This window comes from Sphaeramia orbicularis, chromosome 13 (genome assembly GCF_902148855.1).
Source record: "Sphaeramia orbicularis chromosome 13, fSphaOr1.1, whole genome shotgun sequence".
Lineage (NCBI taxonomy): Eukaryota > Metazoa > Chordata > Actinopteri > Kurtiformes > Apogonidae > Sphaeramia > Sphaeramia orbicularis.
In genome coordinates this window covers 34,172,023-34,196,774 of record NC_043969.1, presented here as the reverse complement: position 1 = coordinate 34,196,774, position 24,752 = coordinate 34,172,023, and the positions used below count along the sequence as shown (strand labels likewise).

Here is a 24,752-nt window from a genome sequence, read left to right as displayed (position 1 = left end):
GCCATTTTTGGCGGAGGGGTAAAAATTGTCTCATTTAACCCATAAAGACCCAGTGCGACTTTTAGATTAGATAAAATTAGATTCCTTTTATTGTCATTGCAAACAAATACACGAAATTTTAAAGCACAAGGTCAAAAACAGGAGGGAAGAACAATAAATAATAAAGAATAAATTATTCCGTTCATACTCCACACCCACGTTACACACATGCATGCGAAACAAAAAGGTAATGCCTGAAAATATGCGGTGATCATAAAATAAGCCATTTTATGTTAGTTCTCAAATAAAATTTTCTCTATATCTAACCTTTCTTAAGTGATTTATCACCACTTATTTATAATACCATCCTCTGTATTTATCATTTTAATCCATAAAAATCAGGTACTTTCCTGTATTTAATTCACTGATCATGAAGATGTTCATAAAAGCTATGATTAAAGTTGAGGGTTATTATATCAAAAGCAGAGAAAACTGCAGAAAAAATTACTTTTTCATTCAAATACATCGTTAACTGAACATAAACCAAGCATTTCCATCCACTGTCATTGATCCAACTCCATGGGTTTTACTGGTGAGTCAATGCTGCAGAAGATGACAGTGTTTCCACGGTAACTACAGAGCCTCTGAACGTCCAAATGGGTCATACCTGATGACCATGAAAAGATGACAAACTGTATTTTACACCAATTATTTACATGTATTGATAGTATTAATGGATCTACAAGTATTAAACAGTTTAGATCAGTAGATGCTTTTGGTAGGTTATGGGATGTTTGGGTCTTTATGGGTTAAATTTTTTTAATTTTTCAATTTTTTAATTTTATGTTCTTATCCTGGTTTTTATCCCAGATTGTTTTTATCTTTTCTGGTTTTTATTGCATCTTGTTTTTATTTATTTGATCTTATTTATTTTATTCTTTTACTTATCCATGCTGCTATACCGATGAATGGTGCAATACTGAGCACTTTTTGTCCAGTCTTTTTGTCCTGTCTGTAAGCGTGATCAAGTGCCTGTCTTGCATGTTCAATGTATGTGCTGTTGTAATGTCAACGCAATCACCTAGACTGCAAAACAAATCTACCTACGGGTATAAATAAAGTAACCTTGACCTTGACCTTAAATTACTTCTGAATTATCCATCATATACAGTAGCAACACGGGATTATTCTATAAAAGGGATGAACCGATTGCAAAATTCCTGGCCGATACCTGTACCAATGCTAATATTTTAAATGATATTGTGGATGATAGCCAATGTAAATGCTACTTTCTCTTTGTCTATTTTGTTTTCTTGTTAGATATCCCCCTTTAAAAAGAAATCTTCATCACAAATATAAAAAGTTTTGCTGCTTTAAAGTATTTCACCCATAATCACTTTATGCAGATGAACACAGATTCAGTTATGCTCATTTAAAACAAACAATCAAACACATAAAAACTCTTGATAAAGCTTGATAAATCCGCCTTTAATTTCTACCATTGGTGAAAAGACGTCTCATACACCGATATCAGTAAATATCATCTGATACTGATATCTGAACTATGCATCAGTCCATCCCTATTCTGAATACACACTGTAGATTTCACACAATTGTATTTTCCCTTCCCTTTTCCCTTTAGAACAGGGGTCACTAACCCTAGTCCTCGAGAGCCATTATCCTGCATGTTTTAGGTGCTTCCCTGTTCCAACACACCTGACAGTTGTTATCAGGCTTCTGCAGAGCTTGATGATAGGCTTATCATTTGAGGTGTTTCATTTCAGGTGTGTTGGAAGAGGGACACATCTAAAACATGCAGGATAGTGGCTCTCAAGGACCAGACCTGCTTTAGAAACTGCTGGAGGTAAATACATTTAAAAAAAATAGATAGATAATAGATAAATTTAAAAAATAGATAAATTAAAAAAAATAAAATAAAAAGAAAGAAAGAAAGAAAGAAAGAAAGAAAGAAAGAAAGAAAGAAAGAAAGAAAGAAAGAAAGAAAGAAAGAAACTGCTGGAGATTTTTTTTCTGTTTATTGTCCTCCTAACAGTGACTCGAAATAACCAGCCATGCATATCATAACATCACAGATTCATTAATGTAACCTTACTCGGCGGCCAACTGAAATAAAGGAGTCATCTGAACATCGCATTACGTTTACAATATCATTTACTCAATGATAACGGGAGGTTGCACATTTCATTGTATTCCACCCAGAGAAAATAATCACGTGTCGGTCACAATAAAATCTGGGCAGCGGAATAAGGTGGTTATGAGGCCAGCTAATAAACAGCAGTGCCATGCACGGTTTGCAGATCAGCGTTGCAGGATTTTGCATCTAAATTTAACATTATCTTATTACATGATCAAGTAGGCTACTTCAGACAGACAGTTGAAGTGGACCAAAGTTAATCTCTTCTTTCTCATATGTGCCTTGATCCTGTTTTCACTTCCAATTCGTCACATACTGCTGCGTGGTCATGGCCCCTTGGCACACATTTTTAACATCCAGGGATTCTCAGGGATTAGGTAGAGGTCCCTGTAAATCCTCATGTGTCAGAAATTGGTATGAGACAGAGGACAAGTGTTGTGAATCACAACCTGGAAGATTACTTCATATGACCAGATACGGGTAGAGATTTATCTGTCAGGTGGAGCTGGTGAAAGGGATAAGGACATACTGAGAAAACATCTGTATGTTTAAGATGTCAGCAGTTACTTTATTGAATTTTTTTCTGATTATTAAATTCCATATGGATTCAAATGATTTAGAAAGATATAAAGATTATTAACGCTGATAGCCCAGGGGATTTCTGTGGCCACTAGAGGGAGTAGTGAGTCACTCTGCCAGTCTCCCATACTGAGAAAAACACCACAGGGCCTTTCAAGCATCACAAAGTGACCAGATAGGATGAGAACCATTAAGAAACAACTTTTAGAGTCAAAGAAAGAGGCAATAGTTGTTTTTCCATTGACCCTCAAATTGCGCAAATATAACTTGCGCATAAAAATTACCTAATGGAAAAACAATCATTTTGGCAAAATGCTCATTTTTGCGCTGGCATGAGGTTTTCGTAGCACAAATAGTATGTCACGCAAAACTGCAATGGAAAGACCTTTTTCTGCAACTAGAGTCATGCGAATTAAAAAAACGGATGTTGACGGACGTTACAACAAGCAAAAAAGAAGAATTTTAAAAGAAACATGGCGCAGTATGTGTGGACACACCAGGAAACCGAATCTTTTTTAATTTGGTACGGGATAAAGGGGTAATATATGATAATATTGAATATATCTGTAAAGCAACACAGTATTTATGTTTGTTGCCATGTTTATGGAATGACTTCTTGTGTCATCTTGAGATAATAAATAAACAAATCGTCGCATTTGTGATTTAATGGAAAAACCGACATTACGCACTTCTGGTTTTTTTGACATTTAGTAAATACCAGTAAAGTTTTCCACGGATGTCCAATGGAAAAGCAACTGTGTCTGTTTTCTGTCTAAAACCAGAGCTAAGCTAACAGAGCTATAATGTAAACTATCAGCTGATCCAGCACATGAAGATTATAAGACACTTTTATTTTAACCAGCTGTCAAAATAAGCAGCTATCCATTGTAGTTTGATGATATCATAATACAGATGTTAGTTTTATTTCAAGCACATAAAATCAGCAGATAACAAAGAATAGTACAACACAGACAAGCAAAATTTTCTTGAGAAGAAGTATAATTTATAGACTCCACTCCCTTATTAGAAACTAATAATTAAACTGATCCTGCCTCCTTTGCTTTGTTAACACACTTTTTTTTTTTCCACATTTACAACACAAAACATCCATGCAAACCATTCACCAAACACTTTTTTAGTCGCCTCACACACAATCAAATTTGCATAATCAATCTTTTTTAATATAAACTTTATTTATATGCACTTTAAATATTTACTACAAATACAATTATTAATAATAAATGTGATAATATTTCCTAATCATGATAGTCGGTGTTAATTAATTAACTACAAATGAGCAACAAACAATATCTTATTTTATATATTCTTCTATAAGTGCGTAATTAACGAGTTTTACACTTTATTGAGTGACTGATACAGTCTGTGGGTACGTAGCGTTGATTTATTGGTGGTCTTATTTGTTCTGGAATGTGACTACCCCCTGCAGTTCGCAGTTTAATATTCTAATATCTAACCGATCTAATCCTGTTGTTTTTAAGCCTAATTTAACCATAACCACGGCATCATCTAGATGTCAAGACTATACTACACCTCAAAAAATGACACCTACATTGTGTTTCATCAGTATATGACGACTTTGGAGTGAGAATGGGGTTGAGTTTTTCTTTTTCTTTTTTTTTTTTTTCCATCACTGTGAACAGCACAAATCAGACACTTTCATATGCATCTACGTGTAACCTCAGTGTCAACGGTCAGTTTACAATTCATGAGGCCTTTACATCACTCTAGATTGAGATTGATCATAACTGCACTGAGTCACTCACTCAGATACTATGAAGTACTTCAAATGAACTAAAACCTTGAACATGTGCAGCAGTACAATGTAATAAAAGCATGAATACAAACATGAAATGATTCAAACATTAAGTATAAAATAAAAGACTGACAGAATAATACATGCTTTTACTTGAATGAAAAGTTTCTTCCCTACTGTTACTTGGAGAGAAGTATTTTCCACACTGCATATGTGTATTTTTGCTGAAGGAAACAATCTGAACGTGTCTTTTGTGCAGTTAAGGCTCAACGAACACAGCCATAGAAACATTATTTATTACCTGAAAATCGTCATTGCTTTTATGGGGTATTACAAATATATGGTATATGTAAATAAAGTATTAAAAATATGGGAGTAAAAATAAAATGTTCCTCTAAACTGCCTCCCCTAGTCGTACTCTGAGGGATTATTTGTTACAGCTGTCTGTGTGTTCCTCCAAACAAAAGTCACAAGAGGAAAATATGATTGTTGAGATCGATTGTTCCGACTACAAAAGCTTAGAGAGCTCATTTAAATTATCCCTATTCACGGGGACAAAGCAATCCCCAGCATAACGCTAGTAGTCCAATCTATCGGTGTAATGTGCAGTAGCGGATTGCTTAATTCCTAGACAGGTTTACTTCTGAAAAAATAAATAACTCAAGAGTATACTAATTTAATCAGCAATTTAACAGACTCCTGCGATGGCTCCGCTCAAATTCCATGACTTTTCATAACTAAACCAGAGCGCATCCATGACCTAAAAATTTGTATTCCTCTCTAATTTGTTAATGCTGCTCTTGAGCTCAGGAGATACAAAAGGGGGGCAACAACCTGGTTTCTACGTTTTACATTAGGGCTGGATGTGGAGAAAATTATATGACAAATATTACTCTGATGAGTTTGGATTCAGCTTTAACTGGAACTGAAGCGCACACATGAATGCACCACATAGCACACAGTAAAAAACAGATTTAACTCTTAGTTGAATTTAAGTCTGTTTCAGATAACATTTGGTCCCATTCAAAATTAGAGTAAAATTTACTCAATGGTCAGTATCAAATTTTCACAGTTAATCTACTCAATTCAGTGTCAAAATTAACAAATAAATGTGAAAAATATTTAACATTGTGGTATTTTCACACTGTTAAGAGTAATCTGATTACACTTTATAGAGCTACTTTTACTCCAAATGTAGTTAAAAGATAATTATAATGTTTTAAAAGCTATTTTTCTGCAGTGTTATTTTCTTGATGAATTTGCACTCTGCACAACTAATGAAACAACAAAGAATGGCAGGGGTCCCCAAGGTGGTGGTCATAAAGAGCAAGGCTGAATCCCAATTCACACCTTGGCCCCTCCCCCTTACCCCTACCCCTCCATTTTGCGTGTACATGTGAAGGGGTGGTATTGTCCCCATTCTCATTTAGACGGAGGTAAAGGGCTAAGGTGGAGGGCTGAAAACCCTCTAAACGGAGATTTTTCAGGACCACACTACAAACAGAGGAGTAGGAGAAATTTCCCATAATTCTGTTCGAATCATTGGCAAAATGGAGGTAACCACAGCTAAAAAGTGCAGCAGTGTGATGAAAGAAACACACAAATGTACGTATTTTCTTCGTAAACAACTTAATCATTTGATCAACCGTTTAATGCCGTTTCAATGTGTTATAGATCGTATTTCTGTGGTTTATAGTTGATAGACACAAAAAAAATAGAGCAACAGAGACAATGAGGAATTCTTTCAGAAACAAAGCTGTCGTATCTGTTACTAGCGGCATCAATGATGTAACAGGTCGCGAAGGGTTGACCCATTTCATAGGGGAATGTTTCAACTAGTGATGTGACGTTCACAAACAAATCGAATCTTTTGAACGGCTCTTTGACATGAATGATGGGAACCGAGTTTTTTGTTTTTTTAAGGAGGGAGTGTCCGATTGCCTGTCAATTTACCAACATACTGTTCTTGTTCTGAGAACTGCACTATAGTTCAGGTATTTAAGTAATTGCAGGGATTAATCACTGTTGTGTTTTGTGCAATTTTTTCCGTATGTTTACACACATTTGTTGTTCTTGTTTTGAGAAGAATAACATGTTATTTCATAAGAAAATGTTGTATTTTCTTCTTCATTTTTAGGCTTCAGACTAGTCCACATCATGTACCGTGATGTTTTTGGTCAAATTCCAGCATTTGCTTAATGTCACCTCTCATGTCATGTATTTAGCCCACACATTTTAACTAACTATTCTTTTTTATGGTATGATAATATTTACTGCCGCACCAATTAAACACCTTTAAAATGTAATGTTAATCATCACATGTAGCCTATTTAGTCATTAAAACGTCAGTGTTTCCAAAGAATGCAAAAAACATAAAAGAGCCAGTCTTTTGAACGGCTCTTTTCAGTGAACGGCTCCTGATTGAACAGCTCCCTTCAAAGAGCCAAAAGTCCCATCACTAGTTTCAACCCCTAACCCTGGCAGCTCCATTTCAAGGGGTAGTGCCAAGTGCAAGGGCCAAGGGGTAGGGGTAAAGGGGAGGGTTAAGGGGTGAATTGGGATTGGGCCCATAAGGTTGCTCTAAGGGTTTCAATCACCCTAGGACATGCTTTTCCTTTGAAAGAGATTAAGTCCTCTCTACTTGAAATACACTTACAGCTTCACAGCCACAATCAGCTAAGGCATTTTTCTGCCTACAGGTTTGACTAATGGTGTCACATTAAAAAAAAAAAAAAAAAAAAAAAACATAAAAAGGCCAATAAATGTTTCAAAACAGACATATTAACCTAAATAAACCTTGAACCTCCGCACATAAACAATAGAACACAATGAGTACAATGTCCAGTACCCACAATGCAATGCAGCAGACTGGCACTAATCATCATCTACACATCAAATCTACACTTTACACTGACTTTTGACTCTACTGTTAGAACTGGTTTGCTCTCCATTGAGCTGTAAATACTAAAGTTGAAACAATTAATCAATAAGGTGCTTGAAGCGAATGCAAAAATTCACGATTCGATTAATCGACTCGAATTGATTGAAGGGAAATATTCCATTGCAGTTTTCCTGAAGTGAGGCTTCTTTGTGCATCACAATACGCGTCCGTGTGAAACACAACAGCAAAGAAATGAAGGAAACAAGGCTTTTGATTCAGGAGAATTGTGTTTGAATGATTTTTTTTGGATCACTTTGAGTCGATTAATCGTTTCAGCTCTAATAAATACTCTAGGTTAAAATAGCTTGACTCTGAAATATTGACACTGCATTTTTTACTGTGTAGTAGTAATAGCGGTGATAATGGAGAAACCCAATTTGAAAAGGAAATCTTCAACTGTAAAAGCTTCTGAAACACATGCATGATGGGAGTCTGAAGCACTAGGACTGTGATCTCTGGGTAACTAAGCAACCACCTAGAGGAGAGCACTGAAAAGCACTAGAAGGCACATATCATGGTTAGGGTTAAAGTTATCCTTTCATTTGCGGTTCACTGATAATTCTGTCATTTACAGAGCAAGAAAAAGACATAAGCAAACTTCTCACATATAAAGGGCAATGTGTGTCTCATGGATGAAATGTAACAGACCAGTACTAGCCGGTGACATTTCCAGTCTAGCATAATTTGCAACAATGCGAGATAAATTATAATCCAAACAGAAAACTTCCTTAGCAGGGAAGAAAAAAGTAGTTGACATCAGTAAAAAGCAAGACAGTAATTTCCCATTTCTGTGATACTAAGCACCTCTGCCAGGAGGCTTACTGTCAACATCTCACACCAATAAGAAGTAGAGCGACTGAACATGTTAATTATTTATTGAGCCACGACTGCAGACTTGGAAAATGCAACTGCGAGAAAATCATCTTGCTCTTGAGAAAAAGGAAGACGGATTGGGATTGGAAAACAAATGAGATTTTGGATCAGGAGACCTATGATCAATTCATTAAAAGCAACAAAACAGCAAAACAAGAAACGAAAAAAAAAAAACAACACACGCGGTCATTTATTTCCTTTGGGCAGGCAATTACAGTTTTAATAGAGGTGAGGAAACCAGGAAAGGAATGATTAACAGTAATTATCAGGAAACTAGCACCAGATTTTTGTGCCGTTCTTACCTGTGAGCCTTTCTCCGAACTCCCGGCAGCGAAGTCAATCTGAACTGCAAAAATTAAAAGAAAACACAACATTAGATAATGAAACAAACAAATTTTCATTGGGGAAAGTAATATCTCTGAACATTCACATTGGCAAACAGGACTAAAAAAAAAAAAAAATCTAACTGAAGCGATTATTCTTGATAAATAAAAATATTTGCAATTAAAATAAAATCCCTCTGATACCTTGGTGCTGCATTTCTGGGAGCGTATTAATCTATCCGAGTTTGTAATTAGAGCCCAGAGAGCTTCTCACCAATTACATTCCCATCGATTGAGAGACAAGAAAATCTTCACAGAAAGATTCCCAGGATTTCAGATCAATACATCAAAACACCAGTGCCACGAAGAATTAATTTATACAGCACTTTATATTAAATCAGGCCGGCTACACACACACACAACATCAGTCAGCTTTAAATCTGACTTTAATTAGGTGATACAACTGTGAAAGAGTTAAAGTTTGCTACTGAATCACTGCTGCAGTCATTAGAGGAAAATTGAGAGAGTGCTGGAGAAAACCTTGGGGTGTGTTTTCTAGGAACAAGCCAGCCGTTGTATTCAGAAAAATGGAGTCCACACACATTTCTATAAAAAATAATAATAATAAAAAAAAAACAAAACCCACACACACCAGTACAGTCATATAAATTTCATAATATAGACAAAAACTTCTTGACTTTGCTTTTAGGACCGAATCCGACGTAATTTAGACATATATTAATTTCATCTAGTGCAAGAAAATTCTCTCCTTAAATTATTCACACAGCTGAGTTCAAAAACACTTCTCTATGTAAAGCCTGGAGTGAAGCCAGCAGCTCAGAACAAACCAACAATGTAATGAAACTAATTATTTTAGCCATGAAAGCATCAAAAACAGCAACAATGGATGCGAGCCAGTTTTCACACAGGCCAAATCTGCCATCAAAGTCACAGGAACATGATTTTGTTTCTTTCAGGGGAGGAAAAAAAAAAAAAAAAAATAGGACACAAAACAACATCATTGCACCTTCTACAGATTTGGGTTTTCAATTTGGAACATTGATACTCTTTCGCATTCTTTTTTTTTTCTTGTTGTTGTTGTTGTTGTTGAGTAAAGACAAACTGTGCTCTGCAGTCCGAAATAAAAGCTGTTGTCTTCATATAAGATGACTCAGAATATGCTTTTAGTCAGAGTAAGTATGAGGCCAGATGGAGAGATTATACAAAAGCGTGTCGGGGTTCCATATAGATTAAACAGAATCGCTTCAGAAAAAAAACACATTTCGGACTTTTTTGCACGTCATCAAATCAGGAGTTTCAACATTTTTTCTGTGTTTTATTGTAAAGTTATGACAAATACGCCTTATCAACCGAACCTCAGAGCGTTACAGTCGAGCGTATTTCTCGAGGGATAAAAAGAAAAGCCTGTGCTTGGTGATAAAAGAGCAACTAAAGATAATTTATTGTGCATTGTGGGAAATATAATTACACACTGAAAGTTGTTTAGTTATTACTCTGTCTTTTTTTTTTTTTTTTTTCTCTATTTAACAGCGATAAGAAGCTAGCTAAAACCAAACTGGAGCTACGAACGTCGTTATCTAATGTCCATGAATCCAAATTGGCACGTGAAGTTCATGGTCTGCGTCGAGGAAATCACTAGCACTGCAGAGCGAGGAGAATGACTACATTGTCATCTGGCATCCCAGTTACAGTCAGTATTAAAAATGCAACATTTGGTGTGAAACGAGGCTTCCTACAGGAGTGCATTCAACTTCAAAATGCATCCTGCTACAGTACATCTGCTCATACCCTCCTTTTCGAGGCTCACCCTAGAGATGGAGAGGCAGAGTCACATAGAGGGAGACGGGGACTAACTAAACTCCCTCCGTAATGTCAGGAGTGCTGATGGGAGCACCTCCATCTCACCGCCTCCTGAACCCGCATAATCAACTCTGTTGTTTCCGACCATGTTTTCAATTGAACTGCACCGGGGGGGATTTTGCAAGCTTTGATTTTAAAAACTCTGAAAATCACTCGACACGATGAATGGTTTTAGTTGAATGCTTTTCAACAATCTACTCAGTTTACATTGTCATTGTAATAAAAGCAGACATTCGACGCAATTAGCCAAGAAACATTGTCCACACAACAATAGGAGGGGAATCTGCTGGGTACGACTGTGGGCATCTCAGCAGAATTTAAAGACAACAAAGAAAATATGTATATAGGTAGCCAGGTGTATAATTAAAAATCTTTTCATTGAGACATTCTGCTGAGAAACACTTTCCTAATGAGGAAAAATAAAGTTAAAATGCTGATGAATTCATACATTTACATCAGATACGCCAACCAGCAGTAATGAACAGGATGCTGCAGAAATGTGACAGCTGTTTGTGTCTAGATTAGCTTCCAAATTCAGTATATTGGACACAGAGGGAGTGAAGAAAAGCAGACACACCACGTACAGGTACTTTTGAAGTGACTAAATCACATTAACAAAGGCAGCTATGCAGGTGTGTTACATTAACATGAATACTAATTAGTCTTTAGCTTTAAACAGAGCTCTACAATCACCGTGTCTGAGCGTTGAAAGCAAAATAAAGCAAGTCAGAAGAGAGATGAGATTAAACTGAAAATGTACTGCTCCGAGGCTGTCATTTAACAAAGGAAAATATGTTAACATCACTGAATTATACATACCATTACACTTTTTTTTTTCCGAAGCCTGAAGTCAGTTTCCTATTGCCTGTAGGGGTGTTAGAAAATATCAGTTCTGCAATATATTGCGATATTTCATTTCACAAATACTGTATCGATATTAAAAAGTACTGTATCGATATTTTTAGGTATTTATTCAAATGCAGATATGGTGGAGGTTCATTTTTGTTTTTCTTTATTGTTTATATCTTATTAATTATTATTTAACACTGCTTTATTAAATAATGGTTATTTGAAGCATCCTAAAAGCACTTTTTACTGTCTGAGAGGCAGATGTTACTTCCTTTGGAAACTAGGAGAATTAGAAAAATTTTGTAATACAGCATTAGATCCTGTTCTGATCAAATAAAAATGTTTGGTATTTGTGCATATTTCTGTTGTAATTCAATTCTTCCAGGAAATAATCTTAAAAACAAACAAACAAACAAAAAAATTGCCTTTTTAACAGTGTCATGATATATCGTATCGTGATCCTAGTATTGTGATTTGTATCGTATTGCCAGATTCTTGCCAATACACACTCCTACTTGTCTGTAAGAGTAAAGTTGTGATAGATTCAGACATTTACTGCTAAATCCACCATCCCACAGTGCTGAATAGTGACACAGTGGATATTAATGCCTGGGCCGTCATCTAGAAACCACTTCAGGGACCAGTGTGCACGCCCGAGCTGAGGGTCATTCAAACTGAAACCGGGCCCCTCAAAACCTGGAGACTGCAGCTCACAACACTTGAGCTTGAATGAGTACCTGCATGGAACAAATTTTAAGCAAGTCAAATAGACCGAAATATTACTTGCAGGCAGGGAAATGTTGGACTTGGACTGTACAGGCGGTGAAAAGGTGAATCCTACTGCGACTCTGGGTTCTGCTATTAAGCGATTAAATATTTTTCCCTATAGTGGGACAATAAGGACACGGTTACTGCTCCCATTATACCTTAAGACAGTGCACAGGACACCAAGTACTGCAAGCTGCACCGAAATAGCCTGATGAGCATTAAAATCATGACAATATTACTTAAATTTAAGCTGGCACACAACTGTAGAAGGCACCACTGCTATTATGTTTACTTTATTTTTCCCTAGTTTAAATTTTGAGGCTTAAGACGTTGCAGCTTTATTTAAATTACCATTTTGTTTTGCTCTCATTCTCTTGATTATCATTTATTTGCATTTCTGTTTTTAAATTGTCATTTACATGATCGAAATAAAGATATCAATCAATCAATCAGTCAATATTTTGACAAGACTGATGTCGGCCAAAATAACGTTATGTGCAAGCTGGGGGTAAAGGGGGGGTTAATGTGACAAATTCATGTGTAGGGGGTCCAGTGGATACGGGTTAGGAGTTGTGAAAATTTCATATAAGATCCGCTGTATATTAGAGGAGGAGAAGCCAGGAGTCGGACGTTGAAAGCATGTTAGGTTTCACTTTTGTTTAACCCCACCATTGGTTAGGTTAGTAATGGACCGCACCCACGTATATAACTACTGTGCCCCCCCCCCCCATTGTTTTGCAGAAGATGTATGAAGCACTTAAAAAACAAACAAGAGCTGCTGTTCTGAAACACTGTGTCTATCTATAGATGACCTGGTAAACAAGTAGTTTTACAGCATTTTTTGTTAAAAAAAACAAAAACATTCACATTTTAAAGGATGTCATCAGATTATCGTTAGCAGGAAATTTTAAAAAATAATTGAGATTTTTTTTTTTTTTTGCCCATATCACCCACCCCTACACATGCGTGACGATAACTCTACTTGGACAAACTGTCGATCAGAGTCATTCTGCACTGCACATGGGTTAATTGCGTTAACATTTCTAATCAGATCAGTCAACTTAGTCAACGTAATCAACTATGAAAATTAGTCAATGGCAATTTTTTTAGGCGACAAGTCATTTTACTATTGACCGCCTATTTATTTTTGGCTGCAGCACCTGGGAAACATTACGACATTGGTGCCTGCAGTACCTCAATGAGAGAGAGAGAGAGAGAGAGAGAGAGAGAGAGACCCCCCGTCTTATAAGCGTCTTTAGTTTCATTCCACTGCTCTTATACCCCCCCCCCCCCCCCCCAATTAGTCGTTTAAATTAGCTGACTAATCTTAAAATTTGTCGAAAAATTAATCGTTAGAAAATTAGTCATTAGTGGTAGCACTAAATCAGATTAATCATGACAATGGATTAATCTGAGTTAATGCGTTAATTTTGACAGCTCTAATTTATAACTACATGCAATATGAAATGCACAAACTAAGTCTTACGGTATAATTCTGTGTTATTTGTAACATTAATAATGAAAATACATTTCTTCTCTTTGGCATCATAGCACTTACAAATGTTTGAAGTGTGAAATGTACTCATACTAACATAATGGCCGGAGCAAACTGCCGCCCATAGTCATCAAAGGGAAAGGCTGTGTTCAGAATCACATACGATACACTAAATTATTTACATGTATGTTACAGTATATGTGTTTTTTCCATGTACAGCCATGCATAATGCAGTGTGTCCTATGTGAAAGTGAATGCAGTGAAGGAAAAGACTGTATAAAAAAAAGGATGTCCAGACAAAACTTAAAACTGAGGTCAAAACATTTCAATCTCCCCCTGGTGGTTGGCTGCAGTATACGTACTGTAGTTAATCCTGTTTCCTCCATATTAAAAACTAATATTTGGGTCCAATAAAAAAAAAACATTTCTCAAGGTGATTGTGGGTCTTTCGTCAGATGCATTAATGTTGAAGTTATCCTCTTTCGGATTAAAAACCACATGACAGGCAGCTGTAATGACCAACTGTGCTCCGAAAATCTATCAGAACCGATAGGGTGGCCAGCTCCAAACTGCACTGTTTAGTGTCCTAAATACTGTATTTCCTCAAATAAAAACCAGGAATAAATTACAAGATGGATCTCTAATAATAGCCGGAGACAAGGTCAATATGAACAAATAAAAGCTGGTCCTCACACATAAGCCACATCAAAAATAACATGGAGAATCCTCTAGTTTCTGTCATGAAAAGCACACGATTAAACACAATGGCCACTTGATTGACAGTTTGATTTAATATATTCAACATTAGAATCTGACCATTTTAAACACTTTGTTGTTCTGTTCTGTTACTGTCCAATCTCTGCCACTGCAGGTGTGTGTCTTACTTTTTCAACAAAAGCATAATTTGTAGAAATTTGCAAGCACAACAGGAGGGTGATGTTTACGCAACAAAAGTTCCATCAAGCAATTACTAGATTTTATTCAATAAAATACTAAAGAGCTTTCATTTTCTACCAATTCAGAAAGTGTTCTGTTTATAGAAAAGCAAAATACAGTACTTTTAGCAGATCAATATGAGGTTTTTGTACTCAATACAATCATGTCTACTTATTAAACCATAAACATAAGACACTAATGTGTGCCACTAATACAAACCTTCTATAAATTAAAGCACCTTCTGTAGATGTACATTTCACTATTTATGGAAATATGGTGAGTAGGAGACAACCAGGCTTATTATCATGGACATAATTACCTGACAGCTGTTGTTAGATGTTTACAGAAGTTTATAATACAGATTTTCAAGCAAATCTCTGGAAAATCATAAGACATAAATCAGCTTGTTCATATTAGTTGCAGATGTCAGTTGTTTACTGCTTATTAGTTGCTGTCAATGTTGCAAGAGTACACTATATTTGACCCCAAATGATAATAATAATAATAAAAAAAAAATCACAACATTATACTCTTATGTGTTTGTACTTGTAGTAACTCAGCTCCAACATACAGCACACAGCTGTTTTGCGTAAAGTTCCTGTTCTAAGTATCCATACTTAAAATGTGAAGTCTGGAGTTTTGATAGCTGTAGTTACTTCGCCCCCTGAAGGGGAGGTAAGGGGTATTGTTTTCTTCTGTTTGGTTTGTTTCTTTGTTAACACTCTAGCAGCAAAATTGTTGGTTGAATTCATACCAAATTGGGTTTATAGATTGCCAGTGACCCACAATAGATTTGGTTACGTTTTGGGAAAAGTAGGTAAAAGTTCGAATTTTTATGACTTTTTTTAAAGGGGTCATACTTTGCTAAACCCACTTTTATTAGTCCTTGGTTCATTTATTTGTGTATTTGGACCTTAATAGTTCATAAAATTTGAATTTGAACCCTCCAGGTGCTGCAAAGCTATCTTTATATTAATTTTGGCAAAAACTAAATGGATTTCTACAACCCGTTTTAATTCCTGCTTAATTTGTTACATCTATAACTAGTTACGTCACGACATTTGCACATATAAGGTCAAGACTTCTGATGAACATTTCTCCGAGTACGACATAACTGTTTGACAGCAGCAGCGGTTTTGGTAAAAACTGATAATATGTCCAAACTGTGAGTCGATTACCTAAAATGTTCAGTTGTTGGTTAAACGGGACAAAGCAGCACAGCCAACAACCTGGAGGGGGCGGGGCCTGAAGTGGCTCATTTACATTTAAAGGGCCAGCGCTCAAAATGACTTTTCTGGTGTCATTACTCAGAAATAGGGTTTAAGATGGACCTGTGGAGTTGAATTAATGAAGAATTCAGACCCAAACATAGCATTTACAGTTTATGTAGACCACAGGGAAATGTTTTTAAATGCATAATTCCATTTAAAACAAAGCTAAATATCAATCCTTTAATTTTTTCTGCCCCATTTACTTATGATGGGCGAAATTTCAAATGTCTATAAAAACATCAATTTTGTTTCAATTTACTTCAAACTTGGCACATATATAGAGGCAATTGATATACTGATATTAGCATACGCATAGACATGATGACATCAGCTGGATGCCAAAATAATCTACAATACGTGCGAGGGGCGGGGTTTGGTGTGCCTGGCACCACTTGTTTTGGTAGTTTTGAAGAAACTGTAACCCACTATTAGACAAATGATACAGAAAATGGATGTAATGTAAAGGTGGGATGCAGTATATGATACAGATAGCTCAAGTGGAATACTGAGGGCCAGTACAGTACATTTTGCCTATTTTTAAGTTTCTCATAAAGTGCTTAGTATCAGCATATGAGTAGTGTACAGTATTATATTCTGAATACAGCCAAAGTGTTGGGTAGATCTAACTGTTAGCTTAGTGTTAATGCTGTGTATGTCCCAACTAATTGTGTGCAGCTGATGCAAATGTTTAAGTAACAATTCAGACTTTTCTTTACAGTGTTGTCTCACTACTTCAAAAAGACACCATTAATTTATTTCTAATGATTTTTTAGTCTCTGTTTTTTCTCAAAATTCAGCTTCAAGGCTCAATTTAAATTTTCAGCATTTCTTAGTTCACCACTATGTTTACTTCTGTGTGTCTGAAAGAGGTTTTAGCAGCATAAAGTATCATTGTTTATTAAGTTTTAAATTACACCTTCAAGCCCCGAACATTATTAAAAATAGCTTTAATCCTTGTGTTTTACTGTTGTTGAACAATCTGTGATGTTAATGAACAATTCCCATCTTTCTCTCTCAAATTTATTCATAGGAAAATTACAATACTTTGTGGGAACACAAGCAGAAAACCCTATTCTAATAAAAGTAGCTCCACAAAGAAATGGAACAGATGGCAGGCTATTTGCGATGCACGCGCAGTTGTAATTATGCATCCAGTTGTATGTTTGAAAAGTGCTTTGCAGACTGTTAGCATGAACAAGTCACATGTTTCATCTGCTGCTGTGTCACATTAAATTTAACGGAATATTCCAACTCGAGCACCACCATCAAAGCTCCAAAACGGCCAATCCAAACTCAATTAAAGCTTCTGATTTGAGAGAAAATCCTTATTTGATAGTATAGTCTCTTAATACAGCGAAGATTGAAAGTTATTTTTAATGTGTCTGCTGCTCAGTGTGGAGCATTCCCAGATGCTTGGGAGTCTTATTCTGATGTTAGCTTATTTTATATGTTATTTCCTTGAGAGTTTTACTAGCAACACATCAAACAGAGACAGAAATTCCTTTTGATGTGAATATTTTGAGTAACTGAAATTAAATTAACCCACAAAGACCCAGTGCCACTTTTGTGGCAGTTCCCAAAAGAATTGTTTTTCTATTTTTAACCTTTCTTAAGTGATTTATCAACTTTTTTTTCTAATATTATGCTCTGTATTTTGTATTCTTAGGTGAAAATCATGTATTTTCCTATATTTAATTTACTGATCATGGAGAAGTTTATAAAAGCTCAGATTAAAGTTGAGGGTTTTTCTATCAAAAACGTTTGAACTCATAAAGACCCAGCGCTACTTTTATGCCACTTTCCAAGTGAATTTTTCTCTATATTTAACCTTTCTTCCGTAATTTATCATCATTTATTATAATATTATCCTCTGTATTTTATGTTTTTCAGTGTAAATCAATGTATTTTCCTATATTTATTCCACCCATCATGTAGATATACATAAAAACTCAGATTAAAGTTAAAGGTTATCATATCAGAAATAGAGAAAACTGAAGAAAAAGTGACGTTTTTAGTCAAATCTATCAAGAACTGAACATAAACCCAGTGTCTCCATCCACTGTCATTGATCCAACCCTATGTCTTTTACTGGTGAATCAATGTTGTAGAAGATGACGGTGTTTCCACGTTCACTACGGAGCCTCTGAACATCTAAATGCGTCATATCTGATGATCATAAAAAGACAACAAACTGCATTTTACACCAATTATTTACATGTATTGGTAGAATTAGTGGATCAACAGGTATTAAACAGTTTAGATCAGTAGATTGCTTGGCTCTTTATGGGTTAATGTGTATTCATTAAACTAAAACGTCATCTTTCCCTCATGCTTAACCTGCTAGATCCTTCTTCAGAACACTGTCATAAGGGCTCATTTATGCTCTACATTAAAGACGCAGATGGATACGGGTGGAGGGTTCTGTCCGTCCTCTACGTACATACGTACAGTAATTCTGTCCTTTTCTCAGAGCTTGCAGATCCATACCTAGACAGAGAATATGGAGCAGTACCGTCGGGAACAGTGGAGGCAGTGTTGAGATTTGAACAGAAAAATGCTCATAAATAGCGGAACTTTCCAAAGAGTGACTGCGAGTTAGTGAAAAACTACCGACACACTCATGACAACTACTTTTCTCAATGTCAGCATTAGTAAAACCTCCTCTGTTGTCACCATGTTTGTTATTTTTTACTTTCTTCTTCATCTAATTCTCCAAAAACGTTGCTCTTCTTCATGGTATTCAGCCAGTATGGTAATTAAGAGTGGTGCCCTCTGGTGGATTGATTAAGGAAATGCTCATTCCATCATACAGTGGAAGTATGAAGGCAGTGACGCATGACAACATTAGAAACAGACATACCTATAGCGAGTATAAACGAGCCTTAAAAGTCTCAAATAGAAAAGCTGCCCCCAATAGGGAACCTGAAGCATCCTCCAACCACTAAAGAGATTTAGGGTAATCTCTCCAGCATATCCTGGATTTGAAATCACAGGCCCTGGAGGGCGTCTTTACCAGGTGCCTGAATCACTTTAACTGGCACCTCTCACAGTGGAGGAGCCACAAAAGCATGTGCACCCGGAGGTCTTCTGGAATCCCAGACCTCCTAACCTTGTCAGAAAAGCTGAGGCCGTCCACCCCGCAGAGTGAAACTCAAAGCGGCTGATCGTATCTGCAGTCTGCCTCCGCTCAGAACTTGTGACCACATCTGACAGTCAGAGAAAAGACAAAGATATGAGACACCCCCCCCCCCCCCCCTCGGTCGGCATTCTCTTTCACCATCAAACACATCAATCTCACAAACCTGTTTACTGTCATTTCAGAATAAAACCCCAGACAGAGGCTATTGGATGAGGAAAGCAAACAGATTTTCTTTAGAGGCAATCTCCAACTTTTCAGCTCCACCACAAAAAAAAAAAAAAAAAAAAATCAGGATGGCAAGGCATTAATAACCTCTGAGAAGTCATTTGCTGATATGTTAGGAAAACTGATGCATGAACCAGGCAGTATTTTTATGTAGTTTTATTTTTTTAATCCAAGTGACAGTTATACAGCATTGCTACTCTACTGTCCATAAAATACCTAAAAAATGCCTCTCTTAAAAATCCAAAGCACTATTTGTAGCAATAGTTTGACTGATTAATTAGCATAAACTATCAGAATCAGCAGAAGTCCACGCCAATACTGGCCAAAAGCTAATATGCAGCTTTTGAACTAGAATTACTGACTTTGGGGGAAACTTCCAGCAGCAAAACTTTAACATTCTTTCCAGTTAGTTTTGGTTTTCCACAGGTTTAGAAATTACTTTTAGTTTGATGCTGTTACAGGGTTGTACAAAATCTGAATTTAATTCATTTCAATGAATGAATTTGAATTGACTCCACCCTACAGGATATTGAATTGAATTTGAATTGGAATTACAGGAAGTGGAATTGAATTCATTGTAATTCAATGACAAATCAGTGAGAATGTGATATTTTTAACTTACATTGTTCTTCAAAATGGAAATACAGACACTAAAATTAAGCATGCATTCCCTTAATGTTGAATGATTAGCAATATATTCATTTCAAAGTAATCAAATGAAACAATACTCTGGCAAATGGACTTATCATTTATTAAAGAACTGAACAGGGTAACGTAGTTGCATCTAATGGTCGAACATTCCTTAAATGTTTTGTCATTAGTGGCTTTTCCATTGGACATCTATGCAAAACTTTACCAATATTTATATACAGGGTGTCCCATAAGTCTCCATACATAGGAGACATAATACATTCCATACATACATGGTTCTAACATGTATTTCTTTATATTTCTTCTTTATAGTTCTTCAGCAGTGGAGGACACACATTGAAATGTGTTCCCGACAAAATGGCAGTCATATAGAGCATATTATATAAATAAAAATGGTTTATGTCAAGAAACGTTTATTTTTCCTATGTATGGAGACTTATGGGACACCCTGTAGATAGATAGATAGATAGATAGATAGATAGATAGATAGATAGATAGATGGATAGATAGATAGATAGATAGATAGATAGATAGATAGATAGATAGATAGATAGATAGATAGATAGATAGATAGATAGATAGATAGATAGATAGATAGATAGATAGATAGATAGATAGATAGATGTCCAAAAAAAAGAAGTGCGTAATGTCGGTTTTTCCATTAAATCACAAATGCGATTACTTGTTTATTTATTATCGCAAGATGACACAAGAAGTCATTTCATAAACATGGCGACGAAAGTAAATATCATGTTCAATTACAGATATATTCATTATTATTAAATATTACTTCTCTATCCCGTACTAAATTCAAAAATGATTCAGTTTCCGGGTGTGTCCACATATACCACACCACATTCTTTTAAACTCTTCTTCTTCGCTTGTTGTAACATCCGTCAACATCCATTTCATTTTTTGTTCATGTGACTCTAGTTGTGGAAAAAGGTCTTTCCATTGCAAATTCTCTTCGCCTGAAAACTATCTCTAGCCAGTGCAAAAACTTTCCATCAAAAAATTAGAGTTTTAGCAAAATTGTCGTTTTTCCATTAGGCAAATTTTTATGCGCAAGTTATATTCACACAATTTGAGGGTCAATGGAAAAGCAACTACTGATGCAGCATCGCTCTGGTCTGAATATCTTGCCTCCTACATTAAATATCCTCTCAACAGGCGCAGAGGAAGCAGGTATGGGCAGATATTTATATGTAAGTACAGTGCTTTTACGTGTGTTATCATTTTGCATATTGCTGTAATTACAAAAATCAAAAGTACAAACCACCTCTGGCCCTAAAATAGATTATGTCACTCAAGTGTACTCCAAACAAAATGTCCTAAATGTTTGGACAACCATTTTGAAGACTTGGATACAGCAAAGTATTCTGGGAAAAGAAGTGTTGTCCTGTCATTTTCCACAATTTGAAAGTTATTACAACTTTAATGATCTGTTTTATAGCGTATGCTTTTAATGTTAATCTGTGGTAAAAATAAAAAAAGAGACCTATTTACAGTTATAAAGTATTGTGTCCAAGTCCATACAATAATATCTGTATGGAATTCAGCTGTAATCACACTATAAAGCTTCTTCGTTAAATATATGTATCACGACTTTCTTTGAATTTCATGGAATTCCAATTCTACTTCCTACGATTTGAATTGCAATTCCATGTCCTGTTTGCAATCTCAACTCAAATTCAAGAGTTCAATTGGAATTTAGAGGTCATTCGCAATTCAATTCTGAATTTTGTACAACGCTGCTCTGCTAGCTGACAGTTGTCTGGTTCTAATTAAGTCAAATATAGCTCATTTTGATTATATTCACTGCAAAAATCTAAATCTTACCAAGTGTATTTTCTCATTTCTAGTCAAAATGTCTCATCACACTTAAAATAAGACATAATCACTTAAAGAGTAACTTTTCAGTGAGATATAAGAACTTATTTTTAGACAATAGATCTTGAAAATCTTATTTCAAGAAATCTTACCCAGACAATTTCCACTTTTGCTGGAATTAAGCAAATAAAATCTTGAATTAAGCTAAAAAAAAAAAAAAAGATATTCAAGATCTATGGTCTAAAAATTAGTTCTTATATCTCACTGAAAAGTTACTCTTAAGTGATAATGTCTTATTTTAAGTGTGATGAGACATTTTGACTAGAAATGACAAAAATACACTTGGTAAGATTTAGATTTTTTTCCAGTGTTGCATTGTCTGATTAATCCACTCTCAGCTTTTCTCTGCTACAGCCTTTAAAAATCCACTGTCAGTCAACCTCCTGCATTAACATTTGCATCATAGTTCTATCCCCATATCTGCATTCAACCGCAGACTCCGTGGAGTTAAGAAAAATGACGATATCAGATGTGGACTCACAGTGTTTTAGCCTCAAACTTGGTGCCGTTGTTGCACTCAACTGCAAACTGCTCCGACGCACATCAGAACTGACAGTTTGTTGACGTCTCACGGACAACAACATTGAAAAACAGCAGAGGTGGCACCCTAATGTCACCAAACTGGATGCTCTCCAGACCTCGGCTCTGCCTTGATGTTAGGCCCATTAATATTACATACCGGGAGGGCAGACAGGCAGCCTTGTCGGAGCCCGATGCCCACCTAAAAATCGCTTGACTCATTGCCAAACACACGAATAGAGGTTTCACTCGTGCAGAAGGAAAATGTGAACTGCAGCAGTGACCCTGACACCCCATATTGCTCGGAATGCACTGTATTTCTGGCATTTGAGCGAGCTCGGATAGCTGCTGTAGATGTGTTTTTGCTCCTGTGCACAATTTCAGATCAATTTTCCACTTAAATAATTCCATAATACAAGTGAGATAAGACTATAAAATTTACCACAACACTAAGCAGAACCTTGATTTACGTTAAAAGCCACATTGCATTATTTGTGACGTGCATAGGTACTTTATTTACCCCAGCAGCAGCATGACACACATTAAATAACAATATAATATCACAGCAAACATGAGTACACAGAAATATAACATAAAAACAAACACTAAACACTATAAATTCTAAGTATAAAAAGATCTGGGTAGAACAACTGCAATAATAATGACAGTAATGATAAGCAATGCTGATTATTCCATCATTTACAAATTAAAATGAATCAACAAAACAGGTTAAAAACACACTATTTATCACTTTTTGCAGTCTTTACAGATCCTACTCTTCAGAATTTTTCCACATCCCCTTTCTCCTAAATCTGTAGTGTCACTAAGGCAGGCAGACTGTCCTCTTCACATCATTTATATCATTCTGTTCAAGGGGGACATCCACACGGTACACTGATCCCATGTAATACTGGTCACCCACTGCAATTCTCCCAAACAACTGAAGTCACACTGTGTGCTGCACCCACCCACAGGACACATTAGTGGGTTTCGAGGGTCCAGCTGGAGCAGAACCTAAAGCGTGAAGATACTCTTTTATTTCCCATTCAACTAATTGGATCCACAATTAAGCCTAATTGATTTACAAATGAACACGAGCCTGCAACAAATTGGAAAAAAAAATACATCATGACTCCTGTTCTTCTTCTTATAAATAGAAGAAGGAAATAAATCCGTGCATGTTTTTTTTCTACAGATATCATTTCCATCCACACAGATCCACACTGACTTCTTACTGGGGGTCTTACTGTACAGTCTAACCCCCCCACCCAATAGGCGCATTCATCCCCGGGCTGGACTCTCACTTGTGCAACCGTCGCCTGCTTATCGCGACTGGGATCAGATTTGTGCAGAAACGCAGCGATTCCCAAGAAAACAAATGAGCTTTAACCTCTTCCTGTCAACTCCTACTGGAAACTTAAGAGTGCGTTTGAAGCCACATGGCAGCCGGGATGTGCAGATTGTCTTTGAACTCCTCAGGAAGTTGAGGCGGATCATGGTTCCGCACTTGGGAAACAGTTGTGCAAATAAAAAAAAAAAAAAAAAAAAAAAAAAGGAAAAAAAGAAAGGAGGAAAAAAAAAAGAAAACAACCCAAAGCCTTGTCGGTGGAAACACTGAACGCACCCTTTCCAAACACCAAATATGTAAAGTGGTGTCGTTCCTCGTCCCTGTCAGCTGTGTGTCTGCTCCTGACATGAGCATTTGGAAAGTAGAAGTGAGTACTTACAGAAGGAGAAGAAAATCAAACATCCTGCTACTTTGCGCCCGACGCGAGGACTGTTCGACAGCATCCTGGAAGAGTCCTGTGGGCTGGTGGTGGAGCCGGAGAGAGCTACAGAGCATGGGCTTCAGTCACTATATACACAAACACACACACACATACACACACAACAGGGCTTTTCCTTTTCACAGTTTGACGGAAAACGGGGAGTGAGTGTGCCGTGGTAGGTGGCATCCCCACTTTCCGTAAAAGGCGCAGGGACGCGCTCTGCTGGCCACAGGAGTTCATGAGCTCAGCTGACACATGAACAGCACAGGCAGAGTGCTGCTGCGTTCACGGACACGACTGAAACTACTGAAACCCCTGTCTGTTTGTGCACACACAGACGCACCGCTCAACTTCTACGCACGAAACAACTGGAAGTCATTATCAGAGGAGATTAGATTTGATATTTTCCAGGTTGAAAACATTTATCTTTGTTTCTATGAATAAATTCTATAATTGATACTGTTTTCTTGTGACAGTATAAGACTTGAATTATTTTTATTGGTATGTTAGTCTTTAGGGCAATGTATATTTAATTGTTTTAATATACATTTTATACAATTATTTTATTCTTTTCTATTATTGTTTTATCTCACCTTCGAACGTCTATCTTCTATTTATATAATAAACTGAACATCAAAAGAAACTTATCACATATTCTATGTGATGCCGTTTCACACCATTTTATTAAATATGAAAACAAATCATTTCTTGTTCTTAAAAAACATTTCATTAACA

The 24,752-nt window shown here is 36.3% G+C and overlaps 1 protein-coding gene across 1 annotated transcript in view; it reads right to left on the bottom strand.

Annotated features, from left to right (window-relative positions):
- The window catches only part of b3glcta (beta 3-glucosyltransferase a), a 116,810-nt gene extending 92,591 nt beyond the window's left edge, over nucleotides 1-24,219 (bottom strand). The window contains exons 1-2 of the mRNA XM_030151905.1: nucleotides 23,976-24,219; nucleotides 8,604-8,647 (exon numbers count right to left, since the gene is read on the bottom strand). Of these exons, the coding sequence (XP_030007765.1) occupies nucleotides 8,604-8,647; nucleotides 23,976-24,039 (108 nt within the window). The 5' untranslated portion in view covers nucleotides 24,040-24,219. The remainder of the gene's footprint in view (nucleotides 1-8,603; nucleotides 8,648-23,975) is intronic.
- Nucleotides 24,220-24,752: the final 533 nt, after the last annotated feature.